This window comes from Homarus americanus, unplaced genomic scaffold (assembly GCF_018991925.1).
Source record: "Homarus americanus isolate GMGI-L3 unplaced genomic scaffold, GMGI_Hamer_2.0 scaffold42643, whole genome shotgun sequence".
Lineage (NCBI taxonomy): Eukaryota > Metazoa > Arthropoda > Malacostraca > Decapoda > Nephropidae > Homarus > Homarus americanus.
In genome coordinates, this window is record NW_024747582.1 from 2163004 (window position 1) to 2177955 (window position 14952).

General features: G+C 37.8%; 1 protein-coding gene across 1 annotated transcript; it reads left to right on the forward strand.

The window, feature by feature from the left end:
- The first annotated feature begins 5607 nt into the window (after positions 1-5607).
- LOC121879694 (cytochrome c oxidase subunit 7A2, mitochondrial-like) lies at positions 5608-9938 on the forward strand. The gene is made up of 3 exons (XM_042386425.1): positions 5608-5772; positions 7073-7210; positions 9466-9938. Exons 1-3 carry the CDS (start codon positions 5707-5709, stop codon positions 9616-9618), a joined length of 357 nt encoding a protein of 118 aa, XP_042242359.1. The 5' UTR covers positions 5608-5706; the 3' UTR covers positions 9619-9938.
- The last annotated feature ends 5014 nt before the right edge of the window (positions 9939-14952 follow it).

The window sequence follows — 14952 nt, forward strand, 5'->3', positions numbered from 1 at the left end:
GAAATAACTATTTAATGAAATATAAATAGCTTATCGCAAATCCAAAGAGGAATAGCATAGAAAGGGGGAAGATAATCCACAGGAATAGGGGAAGCTGGGGAAATCAATTGCTGTATTCAATATTCTACCTCCATCGGTAAGTGCTGACACCTAGCGGCCGCCGGTGATGGCTGGCGATAGTTGAGGTGACGGCCGCTAGATGGCAGGTGGCGGACGCTGGCCTTGTCAACCCTGCATCTCACCGTAGCTAAAGTTAGCGGGTATTTTCGCTCTACTTCTGGGGACGAATAATCAGAATAACGCGACATATGGCGATAATAGAACTAATAAATAGCGGCTAGGGTTGATTATGACGACATTTGGACCAGGAATTGACCTTAGCTGGATAGAAACGTCGCTAAATTACTCAGCTCCAGATGCGAGTATTTTTGTGCGTTAAAAGCTTAGCCAGTTGATTACGTGTTAATGTATAATATCCCTGGACTTCATATTTCACCCAGCATGCGATAGTTACTCATATTAGACGCAGGGAAAACATATAACACACATTTTACGTGGAAATTACATATATTTTCGTAACAAAGGAAAATATTGATAAAACTCACAAACACGTTTCAATTAAAATCCCTAATCAACTCATTATATAATTAAATATACTTTGTAATTAGTATATTTTAATCTTACAGTATATAATAACAGTAATTATTTATTAGTGGTATTATTAACATTACATAGAGGATATTATCATTTTAATTGTTTAATTATCAACATAACGGGTATTTAATTAAGGATCATAACGCGACTAGACAAGCCCTGGGCAGTTCAAGATCTGCAGTAGTGCCTCTAGCCTTGAGTACAAGTAGTAGTGTCACTAGCCTTGAGTACAAGTAGTAGTGTCACTAGCCTTGAGTACAAGTAGTAGTGTCACTAGCCTTGAGTACAAGTAGTAGTGTCACTAGCCTGAGTACAAGTAGTAGTGTCACTAGCCTTGAGTACAAGTAGTAGTGTCACTAGCCTTGAGTACAAGTAGTAGTGTCACTAGCCTTGAGTACAAGTAGTAGTGTCACTAGCCCTGAGTAGTTTAACCAGCACTGATTTAAGTCATTGAACTCACGAAGTAAAATCATCTTACTCAACGGATTAAGTCGTCACTTAAGATGTTAAGCCATTGTACTCGAGAGGTTGTCATCGTACTCAAGAAGTTAATTCATCGGATTTAAGAGTTTAAGTCAATGTACTCAAGAGGTTAATAATCGCATATAAGATGTTAAGTCAATGTACTGAAGAGGTTGTCATTGTATTCAAGAGGTTACATCTTACCCTTACCCTAACCTAACCTTATCTTCATCTAGTCTTAACCACAACGTAACGTAACCTAACCTAACCACAACCTAATCTAACCTAAGACGTAGATTAATACTTTGTCAAGATTAACAGACAGACATATTCGGAGACGCTGCCATTAGTGTTCTGTTAACGGAGTTCTATAAACAGGGACGCTAAGCAAGGTTCTGTTAACGGTATAGATATATAAATCGACAAACTTATATAAATTAAAATATAAATAAATAAAAGTAAATATATATATATATTTATATATATATATATATATATATATATATATATATATATATATACATATTATATATATATATATATATATATATATATACATATTATATATATATATATATATATATATATATATATATATATATATATATATATATATATATATATATATATATATATATATTCGTTAAAGTATATAAATTACATAAACAAATATTTTCATATATAAATTAATTCAATAAAATTCTTAAAGGTATATAAATTAATACACATCATATATGAATAATTGGCAGTAACAAATAAATTAATTCAACGAAAAACCAAAAAAAATACTAATTATACCCTGAATTAATTAAACAGACTCGGATAGCGACGTAAGCCGTATAAAAGACCACATACATACATACATAGTCCTAAAACCTACACAAACACCTGCAGTACATTACACATATACATACATACATAAATGTTGCCCCTCGTGTAACGAGGATGGCCGGCCCTAGAGCCTCCTAGGCGTGAATTTGTTTAAGGTGTAGAAGCTGTCGCCAACACAACAACCACACCCTGAGTTAACGAGCTGCATGACCCAGTGTTTAAGGTGTAGAAGCTGTCGCCAACACAACAACCACACCCTGAGTTAACGAGTTGCATGACCCAGTGTTTAAGGTGTAGAAGCTGTCACCAACACAACAACCACACCCTAAGTTAACGCATGACCCAGTGTTTAAGGTGTAGAAGCTGTCACCAACACAACAACCACACCCTGAGTTAACGAGCTGCATGACCCAGTGTTTAAGGTGTAGAAGCTGTCGCCAACACAACAACCACACCCTGAGTTAACGAGCTGCATGACCCAGTGTTTAAGGTGTAGAAGCTGTCACCAACACAACAACCACACCCTGAGTTAACGAGCTGCATGACCCAGTGTTTAAGGTGTAGAAGCTGTCACCAACACAACAACCACACCCTAAGTTAACGAGCTGCATGACCCAGTGTTTAAGGTGTAGAAGCTGTCGCCAACACACCAACACACTAAGTTAACGAGCTGCATGACCCAGTGTTTAAGGTGTAGAAGCTGTCGCCAACACAACAACCACACCCTAAGTTAACGAGCTGCATGACCCAGTGTTTAAGGTGTAGAAGCTGTCGCCAACACAACAACCACACCCTGAGTTAACGAGTTGCATGACCCAGTGTCAAGGAATAGTCCGAGAAGACCGGACAACTCACCAACTGCACTGGCTAACCATTACCCCGGAACACGATTAACATCCAGGTGCCCAATTACTGCTGGGTAGACAGAGGCAAATGGCGTAAAAAAAACTTGCCCATAGTCACCCTGCCTGGGGATCGAACCCGGGTCCGCTCACTTGCCGACCATTACACCACATAAACACGGATCACACAAGCACACACACAACCAATGATATAATATAAACACACACAAGTATACACACATACACACACATCCAACACTCACACAAACACACACAGACCCTACACACTCACACATGCAAACACTCACACATACAAACACACACACACACACCCTACACACACTCACACACACACACCCTACACACTCACACCCTGCACACACACACACACACCCTACACACTCACACACACCCTACACACTCACACACACCCTACACCCTACACACTCAAAATCTTATTCTCTGTGTTCTTCTCTTTCCTCCCCTGTCTCTCTTCCCCCTTTCTTCATTACTTCCCCTTTCATTCCATCCCCTCTAGTTCTTCCCCTTTCTATTCTAACCCTCCTTTTCATTTCTCTTATAGTTACCCTTTCATCTCTTTATTTATCAAGTTTTCCCTTTCTCCGTTCTTTATTACCATGTCTCCATTATTCCTTTTATCACATTTTATCCCTATTATGCATTCATTAAGTTTTTTATCAGTTATCCCTTCTTCTCATTTTCTTTCTCTGGTTTATTACGTTTTCTTTCTTATTCCCATCTTCATTGAGCTTATTTTCTTTCTCATTCTTCCCCTTCCCCTCTTTCTATCATCTTCTCTTTCCCCTCTCCCTCTATCCTCGTCTTCTCCCTCTCCCCTCCTCTTCTTTCCCCTCCCTCTATCACCCTTCCACTTCTTCCCCCTCTCTCATTTCTCCTCTTTCCCCCTTCCCTCTTATCTTCCCCTCTCCCTCTTCTCTTTCCCCCCTCCCTCTTATCTTCCCCTCTCCCTCTTCTCATTCCCCTCTCCCTCTTATCTTTCATTCCCCTCTCCCTCTCCTCTTTCTCGTCTTCCTCTTATCCTCTTTACCCTCTCCCTCTTCTCCTTTTTCCCCTCTTTCTTCTTCCCTGTCCCCTCGATTCCCCTTTTTCTCCAATTCCCCCTCATTCTTCCCCTCTTCTCTTTATTCCCCCTTCTTCCTTATCTCCTGTTCACCCCATCCTCATCATCCCCTTGTCCCCTTTCTTCTCTCCCCTCTTCCTCGGCTCCCCTTTCTTGTTTCCCCTTTTTTCCTTTCCCCTTGTGTTCCTTCCCCTCTCCTCCTCCATCCACTTCATTGTTTCCCCTTACCATCTCCCGTCTTTCCTTCCCCTCTGCGTATCCTCCCCTCTTCTGTATAAGGGGTGTGTCCCCTCTCTGAGTTATCTCTCGCTCCCCTCGTATACATACATACATACATACATACGGCTATACATATACATTTATACATACATAAGGAATTATATTATTCATTTAGACATATACAGACATCTTACACACACACACGCACACACATCCTATCCACACACACGCACACACATACACATCCAACAGACATACATTCACACATACACACATACGTAATCTAACCAAACACAAGTGAAACATTTTAACGCAAAGTGACGATTTTGTTGTAATTTCCTGATATGACTGATCACTCAACTTGACACACACACACACACACACACACCTTACACAGGTTACATGTATATATTTCTACTGTAGGTACACCATCATTATCATTATTACTACTTCTCACATTATAAAGCTTAACAGTCTCATAAAATAATTTCTTAATAATAATAATAACTAATAATAATACTGTAATAATAATGATAACAATAATAATAATACTGGACTATAATAACAATAATGTAATAATAATAATAACAATAATAATAATAATATAATGATAAAAAAAAATAATAATAATAATGTAATAATAATAATAATAATAATAATGTAATAATAATAATAATACTGTAATAATAATAATAACAACAATAATAATAATACTGTAACAATAATAATAATAATAATAATAATAATATTAATAATAATAATAATAATAATAATAATAGCTCTCCAGTTATCAACACAAACACGACCTCTGGTAACCCCTGACCTGACGTGACCTTAACTAATCATTCCTCTATTAACGAATCAATTAAAACATTCCTTTATTCTGGATAAATGCAAGAAAATAATAAAAAACTCAGTACAGACAGACAGACGTGAAAAATAGCCTCATCGGGTACTATATTCCAGCTAGACATTTGGGTTCAACCGTAGTGACCGTACCAATTGACGGTCCGAAAATTAACAGAAGGTTACGGTAAGCTGACGGGTACAAAACAATATAAGTATCATCAATTACTCACTATGTTCCGCTGCCGCTAATTGACAAGAAGAATAGAGTAAGATAATTAAGGATAGTTTGGTGATTATGAACTAAAGAGAGAGGAAATGATAACGGTAATTAATGGAAAATGGTGAGCTGAGTTTAGCGGAAAATGCTGTATATAGCGTCAAGGTCGTTGGCGTTGCTTGCTTGCTGGGACGAGACACTTGCCAACACATCCTCCTCCCCCTAACCCCCCTTTCCCCCTTCTTCCTCCCCCTCTCCCCCAACACCCCCCCCTCGTCCCCATCCCCCCACCAACACCCCTCCCCCCTACCAAAACTTGCTTGCTTACTGTGCCCGCTACACCACTACCTCAATCCCCCCCCTTCCTCTCCCCCTCTTCTTCCCCCACCATCACCCTCCCCCCCTCTTCCCCCACTTCACTAACACTATCACCACCCCCCCACCACGACTCACCACCACCACTACACACACACACCCCGCGACCATCACCACACAACCACGTCTAGTTAACTGAACAAACAAAATCCACAATGAGATTTAAGTTCAGTCATTTCACGGGGAGATTAAGTGCGCCTTCACCACTCAACACACCAAGCGTAAGTAAAGTGTGGAAATAAAAAAAAAAATTAACCCACCAATGAAAAACACCAATAAATCACCTAATATAAATTTTTCACAACACTACCTACTTTCCATCGTTAAATATAAGTGTTTTCCTGGATTATAAGTATAAGTGAATAAGTGTCTATGGTTTCTAAGTGAGTTTATATATAGCACAGTTTAATACGTGACCAACTCTCTGTGTTGGTATGGCGGCGGCGCGTCCATCCGGCTTGAGGAATAACCTAACATTATCAAAATCAACAACCAATTATTACTACCCCTTCTAATTGGTAGTTTCGTTTCCTATCCCTATTTATAAGTAAACTAGAGAATAACATGAGGTAAATTAGCTGATAATAAAGATTATAATCATATTTATCTAGGAGCCGTTAAGCTTTTAGAACCCCGATAAGCGGATGTAGTTAACATTATTCATTGTTTAAGTGATAATTTCGACATGGTGTATAATTATGTATAAAGTATAGTTCTCCATAACACCAAAATATCTACAACCTCGTCTATCTGTACCATATTAACACGTCATTGGTTCCATAAATAAATTCAACCTTCAAACTTCGATATTGTGATAAAATTCCAAGCATTTTATCTTATCATTTTAATCGTATTCATTCCTATTTTTTTTGTCATTAGTTAATAATTGTAAATACGTGTGTTCAATATATTGTAAGTTGTTTTTAAAAGTGTTTATTTTACCCGCGCCACAACGTTCCAATATTGGCACACTTCTCACATGGCAACAATGACCCGTAATAAGTGAATAAATAAATAAATAATTCAGAAATAATGCATAAACTGTATGTATGTATGTATGTATGTATGTATGTCCCCAGAGTTGTCATGTATAGGCCGTGCTGACTATAGATATACACTAGTTACCAATAAAGTATACAGACAACAGGTAGGCCTATACATTAGCTACCTGTTGTCATGTAAACAACAGGTAGGCCTATAAATTAACTACCTGTTATGTATACAGACATCAGATAGGTCTATATATTAACTACCTGTTGTCATGTATAAAGACAACAGGTATGTATTATGTATAACAGGGAACCAATGTATACATGTTGTCCTTACGCATACTTCTTAATATTCTCGAATTATTCCTAATAAACCAAGAATCATCCCTAATAAATCCCGCATCGTCCCATATAAACCATAATAAAGCTCGAATCATCCCAATAAACCCAAATAAAACTCTGATCATTCCCAATAAACTCCGAATCATCCCTAATTAACCGACATAAACCCTAAATCACTCCCCAATTCCAGAAATTCGGTAATGTAGTTGAAGGTCCCAAGATCCAGTACCAACTAGGTACCAAGGTAGCCGTAACAGACACTCCCAAACACAGGGGCTACTACAGTGCCGTCCCCGAGGTGCTCCAGCAGAAGATGAGGACATTTCAGGTGAGTTGGGCTGACCTTACTTGATGCTAACCTAACCTAACCTAATCTAACCAACTGCTGACCTAACCTAACCTTACTTGATGCTAACCTAACCTAACCTTACCTGATGCTAACTTAACCTAACCTAATCTAACCAACTGCTGACCTAATCTAACCTTACATGATGCTAACCTAACCTAATCTAACCAACTGCTGACCTAACCTAACCTTACTTAATGCTAACCTAACCTAACCTTACCTGATGCTAACTTAACCTAACCTAATCTAACCAACTGCTGACCTAATCTAACCTTACATGATGCTAACCTAACCTAATCTAACCAACTGCTGACCTAACCTAACCTTACCTGATGCTAACTTAACCTAACCTAACCTTACCTGCTGCTAACCTAACCTAACCTACTACAGTGCCGTGCCTGAAGTGCTGAAGCAGATGAGGACATTTCAGGTGAGTTGGGCTCAACTTACCTGATGCTACCACAACCTAACCTAATACTAATCTAACCTACTGCTAACCTAACCAAACATACTAATAACTTAACCTTACCTAATGCTAATCTAATCTACTGCTAACCTAACCAAACCTGTTAATAACTTAGCCTAACCTAATGCTAATCTAACAAACCTTAACACTACCTAATCTAACTTAACACAACCTACTGCGAATACAGTTTACACAACCTATTGCTAACCAAACCTAATACTAACTTAACCTAACGTAATGCTAATCTAACCATACTTGCTAAAGAAACAACCTAACTTAACCTAATCTAACCTAACCTACCTTAACACTAACCTAAACAATAACAACTACAATAATAATAACAATAACAACAACTGGTAATAATAATAATAATAATAATAATGTATAAAATCATGGAATATAACACATTAGGCTTAAAATAACATCGAATTTAAAATACTTACCCTCTTCCACAGTGTACACCACAGGAGTCCTATCCACTCAGCCTCGTGTGAATTAATAGTACCATGTCATGTCTCTCATCACCAAGAACCTCTCTCTAGTATTTACATGTTGAAAGCGACGACCCGCAAGCCTCCGTCATATTGATATTCTTAACTTGGGTTCATATTATCGGGTTTTAGCGCTGAATATGGCACCAATATAACAGACTAAGCAATTTTATCCATTTGGCTTCCATAGTCAGTTTCAATATGTTAGATTATCTTTTTTTTCACGTAATTCAGCCCTCAACGTTGGGCATAATGACTAATGTTTATAAAATTACCACGAATAAGACCGCATTGTTATTTTATTATTTTTTTCCTTATTAATCTAACAATGCCAAAACAAAAGATGATCTATGTAAAAAAAATCATAGTTTTATATAGATTTTAGTTCGATTTAAATAGGTCTGGGTGATTTAGGCCTATAAACAAATCCTAAAAAGTAAAACATTGTCCTAATCTTGTTCGTCGTAATATCTAACATGGTCGTCTCGTCAAAAACATTATGTGACGTCATATAGATCAGGGACCAATTATCCACGTTTAATTAAATTCAATCACAGAATCAATTAAGAAACGTTATGACACTAGCTAGAAAAACATATCCTATTTAAGCCAATTCAACATCAATTAACAGCTATTACGACACAAAAGTAATATAACCTAGAAAAAATAGCTACTTATATCCTATTATTATTAAGTATTAAGTGAAAGTATCTAGTAAATATCCTATAACGCATTAATATAGTGTTAAGTGTATGTTACTCGTGGTTAAATCTCGGTATATCATGTTCCTATTTTCGTGTACTTTTTCCCGCGTTTTCCTACAATTAATTGACAATTATTCATCCCTCCTCCAATTCTCGGCCAATTACTTTGAAAATTGGCAAAATTAGACTAGTGCAATTTACCTTAAAACATTCACTTTTTTTTATATTGTAGCATTAATTTGTTTCGTTATGATTGTCTTTCAATTGAAGTTAATTAATGATTAGCAGTAAACAGGACAGCATACATTTCAACTTCATAAATAACTCGTTAAACTGAGACCATAAATTACGGACATTAAACCAGCAATAACCAAGGCTTCTAATATCAAGGAAAATAAGTAAATAATACAAAATTTTCCGTGATTTCAGACGGAAGGACTTTCAACCAGCTTACAATACGAGTAAAAATAACAAGGCTAAGAATCACACAAACCAATAACAACGAACACTACTAAAAATAACACAATCACAAGCTAAAAAAATGAAAAAAAAAATATAACTCTCCTTTGATTTCAGATGCCCAATGGTCTGCCAGTGCATGTGAAGGGAGGCCCGATAGACACACTACTGTACGTCTTTACAGCTGCCGTGTGTTTTATAGGATTTGTGGAGAGTTGCCGGGTCTATTACGTCTTATCCTACCCTACCCCACCACCTAAGGATGAATAGACGTCAATCTATCCATCAACGATAAGAAAAAACACAGAAAATGGGTTGAAAATTACGATATATCCCGAGTTGACAGTTGAGTCGCAAGATGGCTTTGTTATCCCAATGGAATTTTTTCTATATAATTTCTTAATCATTTTCGATACTAGATGAATGGGAGATTATCATTATTATTATTATTATTATTTCATCGTATAATTGTTATTCCGACCAATATTTCTTGACTAATATATTTCATTATTATGTGAAAGCGATCTTATCTCAGTAACCTCGCGTGAAGCCATATGTTGTAAATATCTTTCAATAAATATATATCACTACTTGTGCAATATTATCAGAATATTCCAAAAAGTTCTCCAATGATCTTAAAATTACCTGTAAAATATATTAAGGTTATATAATGGATGGATGTATGTATGTAAAACTCTATGGGTGAGGTGCGTGCGTACATATCTTTTTGGTTATGTATGTATATATGCCTGTTTGTATGTTCCTTATAAACTTCTTTAATCACGCATAAAACTAAAACGTACATTAAAAATTAAATCATTAAAAAAATTCGAGTTTTAGAAATGAGAACAAGAAAACATTGTTGACCCACAAATTCACGAAAATAGCAACAAAATCATAAACACATTTCATCAGGTAAAATAAACCAACAAAACCTACCTTAACTTAAACCCTAAATAAATAAAACCAAAAGTAACCATAAAACAAATTAAACATTGATTTCGTTCACTGAAAAAAAAATAATGGTTTAGGTTTTCTGTTCGTGGCTTTTTTTTCAACATTGGCCATCATATATTTTATTGTGGTTTCGGATCAGATAATTATCTTTATTGAAGCTCATCACTATAAGGTAAGATATTATTTTGTTGTTGTTTTAAATACTTGATTATAAATACAATTAAGGTGAAATATATTTTTTGACAAGTATATTTATGTAATATTTTCAGTACTGTATTGATTTCAGTAAGGGGTTCGATATTGAGGAGTCATGTTAGGGGTTCAAAATTAAGGAGTCATGTCAGGGGTTTAATGTTAAAGATTCATATCAGGGGTTCAAAGTTAAGGGTTCATACCAGAGGTTCAAAGTTAAGGGTTCATATGAAGGGGTTCAAAGGTGTTATGGAGTCACATTAGAGGTTCATTGTTGTTCATTTAAACCCCCCGTTAGGACACGAAGTATGGAATCCTACACAAATTATTCACTAGTTTTAACCTTAATTCACTGTATACCTGGTGTTAAATGATAGGGATTATGTTTATTCTATCTTTTTTTTCATTTTTATCAATTTTTTTTTTTAAGATATTGCATTTTTTTTCTAATTTCTGTCCCACAGGTCGAAAATTTGGCAACGCTATGACGTCATCGATCCAGCAACAGCATCTTTGACCAATAAGAAAACTAATAAATCATAACGTCAGTAAACCAGGAAGAACGTCTTGGACCAATGAGAGACCATCTAAAGCATGACGTCAGTGAAAGAGGAAGCATCTCGAGCCAATGAGTGAGCAGCACAGCCATGACACCGAGTGAACTTGGAAGAAAGTCGCAGTAGCCAATGAGAAAGATGAAAAGGTACGGCGGCAGAGAACTTGCAAGAACGTTCTCTTATAGCCAATGAGAGAAGTGCAAGAGCATGACGTCAGTGACCCTAAAAGAACGTCTAGGATGGACCCCTCCCCGTTCTGGCAGATGAGTTGATCAATACTCCCAACTAAAGGTAAGATAACAAATGCGTTATTATTTCTATCACTACCAATTACCGTCTAATTCCTCCCGTCAGTACCAAACGCTGTGAAAATATATGGTTTACTTGTACGAATGTTCTATATACCTGGGATTATTTTAAGGTTAACTGAGCAATAATTAGTAAACAAGTAAACAAAACCATTAGATATAAACAATGTGTAAAAAAGTTGTCTCCATAATGCCTTGTTTACACCGAGGGCGTCAAGCGTCGTATGGTAATTCAGTGGAAGTATCGTCCGGGACTCCTTCACCTTACATCGGGGTTTAGATATTAGTAGTTCATATTAAAGGGGTTAAACTCCGTAGTGGAAACGCAAAGTTATCGTATTCAAGAAGATAAGTTATCGTCTTCAAAGGGTCAACTCATAGTACTCTAGATTAATCAGCTGTACTCATTAGGTTATCTTCGTACTCGAGGGGTTAACTTATCATACCTTAGGGGGTCAACTCATAGTACTCTAGAAAAATCAGTTATACTCGATGGGTTCGTACTCAAGGGGTTAACTCATCATGACAAAGGGAGCTAACTATAGTACTCTAGATTTATCACTTGTACTCAATGGTTTACGCCAAGACACCGGAGGAGCTCAGTCATCGTACTCAAGGACTTAAATCATCGTACTCAAGTATAATAGGTAATTGCTATCTCTCCATAATTATTTGTTTCTCTCTACATATTCTCCCCTCTCCCCATTAATAGGTGAGGGGAGGGGGGAGAAGAGGGAGGGAGACAAAAGGGGAGGAGTGAGGGATAGAGGGGAGGGGGGGAGGGAGAGGGACAAAAGGGGAGGAGTAAGAATAGAGGGGAGGGGGGAGGGAGGGATAAGGTGAGGGAAATAATCTCTCCACCCCCTACCTCTGTATCTCCCCTTCCCCTGTACCTCCCCTACCGCTGTATCTCCCCTCCTACTTTATCTCCCCTTCTTATCGTTTCCCTCTGCCTTATTTTGCCCTCCCCACTCTACCTCCCCTTAGTGTCTTTGTGTGTCTCCCCTTGCGCCCCCGCTACTTCCCGTCTTTGTCTCTCTCTCTCTCCCCTCTTTCACTCCCCCTTGAGGCCATCCCTTACCTCCCCTTCTCGTACCTCCTGACGAGGGAGGGGAAAGTAATCGTTGCTTTCTCCGTCCCCTTTCCCCTTCCCTGTGCATCTTTATTGTTCATATAATGTCCGCCCTCTATTTTCTCACCTCCCTCTCCCTCTCTCTCTTTATCTCTCTCTCTCTCCCTCTGTCATTGTTTTTCTTCCTATCTTATAAAGGTAAAATATTCCCTCATAGTCTCAGGGTAAATTGATCCTCATTTTCTATGGTTAGGAAGAGATCGAATGGGTAACTAAGATAATCTAGTTTCCTATGGCTGAATGTCGCAACCTTCCACACTTACATTTCAACGTGCAGCTCGGCGACTCAAGGTGACCGTGGCATTCTGGATTTCCCCTCTTCCCCAATTCACTTTCCTCTTCCCTCACCCTCTCCCCTTCTTCTCGGACCCTCTCCCTCTCCCCTTTTTTGCCTCCCCTCCTCCCATATTCTCCTTTTTCTCTTCTGTGATGGAATAAAGCGATGAATGTCAGAGGTAAAGCCTTATGCAACTTTTGTCTATATGTGTAAATATATATCTTGGGTTCTTGTGTCACATGAAGCACTAATTACTATTATTATTAGTTTAATTATTATTATTATTATCATCATTATTATTATTATCATCATTATTATTATTAGTTTAATTATTACTATTATTATTATTATTATCATTATTATTATTATTATCACTATTATTATTATTATTATTATTATTATTATCATTATTATTATTATCACTATTATTATTATTATTATTATCACTATTATTATTATTATTATTATTATTAACACTACCACTATTATTGTTATTACTATTATTATTATTATTGTCATTATTACGACTACTATCATCGTCATTATCATCATGATCATTAAGGGAAGCAGGAACAGAAGCAGTAACGACATCACCAGTAGCTTTAGTGGTGAAAATAGAATTGTAGATAGAGGGAATACAGTTAGGGAAGAGAAGGGTGAATGAGGGAGAGAGGGAGAGAGGGAGAGAGAGAGAGAATAAAGAGAACGGGGGAGAAGGCGTTGTTGATCATCTTATATCAGCACAAGAGTATCGTACGTCGCAGCGCAAAGTTATCGTACCTAGTTGGAAGTTATCGTACTCTTGTCCTACTCTAATGCTGTTAATTAATTGGTAAGTTATCGTACCTAGTTGGAAGTTATCGTACACTTGTCACACTCTAATGCTGTTAATTAATTGGTAAGTTATCGTACACTTGTCACACTCTAATGCTGTTAATTAATTGGTAAGTTATCGTACCTAGTTGGAAGTTATCGTACTCTTGTCCTACTACAATGCTGTTAATTAATTGGTAAGCTATCGTACTTAGTTGGAAGTTATCGTACTCTTGTCCTACTACAATGCTGTAATTAATTGTTAAGTTATCGTACTTAGTTGGAAGATATCGTACTCTTGTCACACTTCAGTTACCATAATTGGTGAGTTAATGCATTAAGTTGTGTTGTTGTACTTGTCTTAAGAGTTGTTTAATGTTATCACACTGAGAGGAGAGTTGTTCTACTCTTGTGCAGTTAGTTGATAAGTTATCGTAATAAGTCATCTCTCTCTCTCTCTCTCTCTCTCTCTCTCTCTCTCTCTCTCTCTCTCTCTCTCTCTCTCTCTCTCTCTCTCTCTCTCTCTCTCCACATTGACTAGAGCGCCACATTCCATAAGTCACTGTTGGCACTGTAGTCACTGTTCTGTATTTTAGTCACTGTACCGGACTGTACTGTAAATGACTGCATTACACTTCAATCTAATTCACTGTAATCACTGTACTGTAGACACTACTGAAATGTAAGTCATTACTGTACTGTCTTGTAAGTCACTCTACTGGACTGTAAGCATTTTCACTGTATTGTACTGTAGTCTCTGTACTGGTGGTCACTGTTATGTACTGCAAATCACTGTACTTTGATTAAGTCACTTTAGTGTACTGTAAGTCCCTGTATTGAAGTCAGTATACGGTGCCGTAATCACTGTAATGTTACGCAAATCAGTGTACTGTAGTCACTGTAATGTACTGTAGGTCACTGTACGGTGCTTTAAGTCACTGTACTATAGTCACTGTAATCTACAACCTCCCCTCTCTTCACCCTCACTCTCCCACCCTCTTTCTCTCTCCCTTTCCCACCCTCCCCTCATTTCCCCTCCCTTCCCTTCCATTACTCTCCCTCCCCTCCCCCAATTCCCACCATTTTTGTCTCCTCTCCCCCACCCTCTTCTCTTTCATGCCCTCCTCCTCCCCTCTTCCCACATTCTCTGTCCCTCCTCATCTTCCCTCCCCCCTATTCACTTCCCTCCCTGTTCCACTTCCCACATTCGTTATCCCTCCCTCCCACCTTCCCTCCATTCCCACATACCCCCCCCCTCCTCCACCTTCCCCCATTCCCCATACCCCCCTCCTCCACCTTCCATCTCCCTCCACTTCACCGCCTACCCCTCCCTCACCACCCATTCCACCTAACTAGGGATAGAGTCTG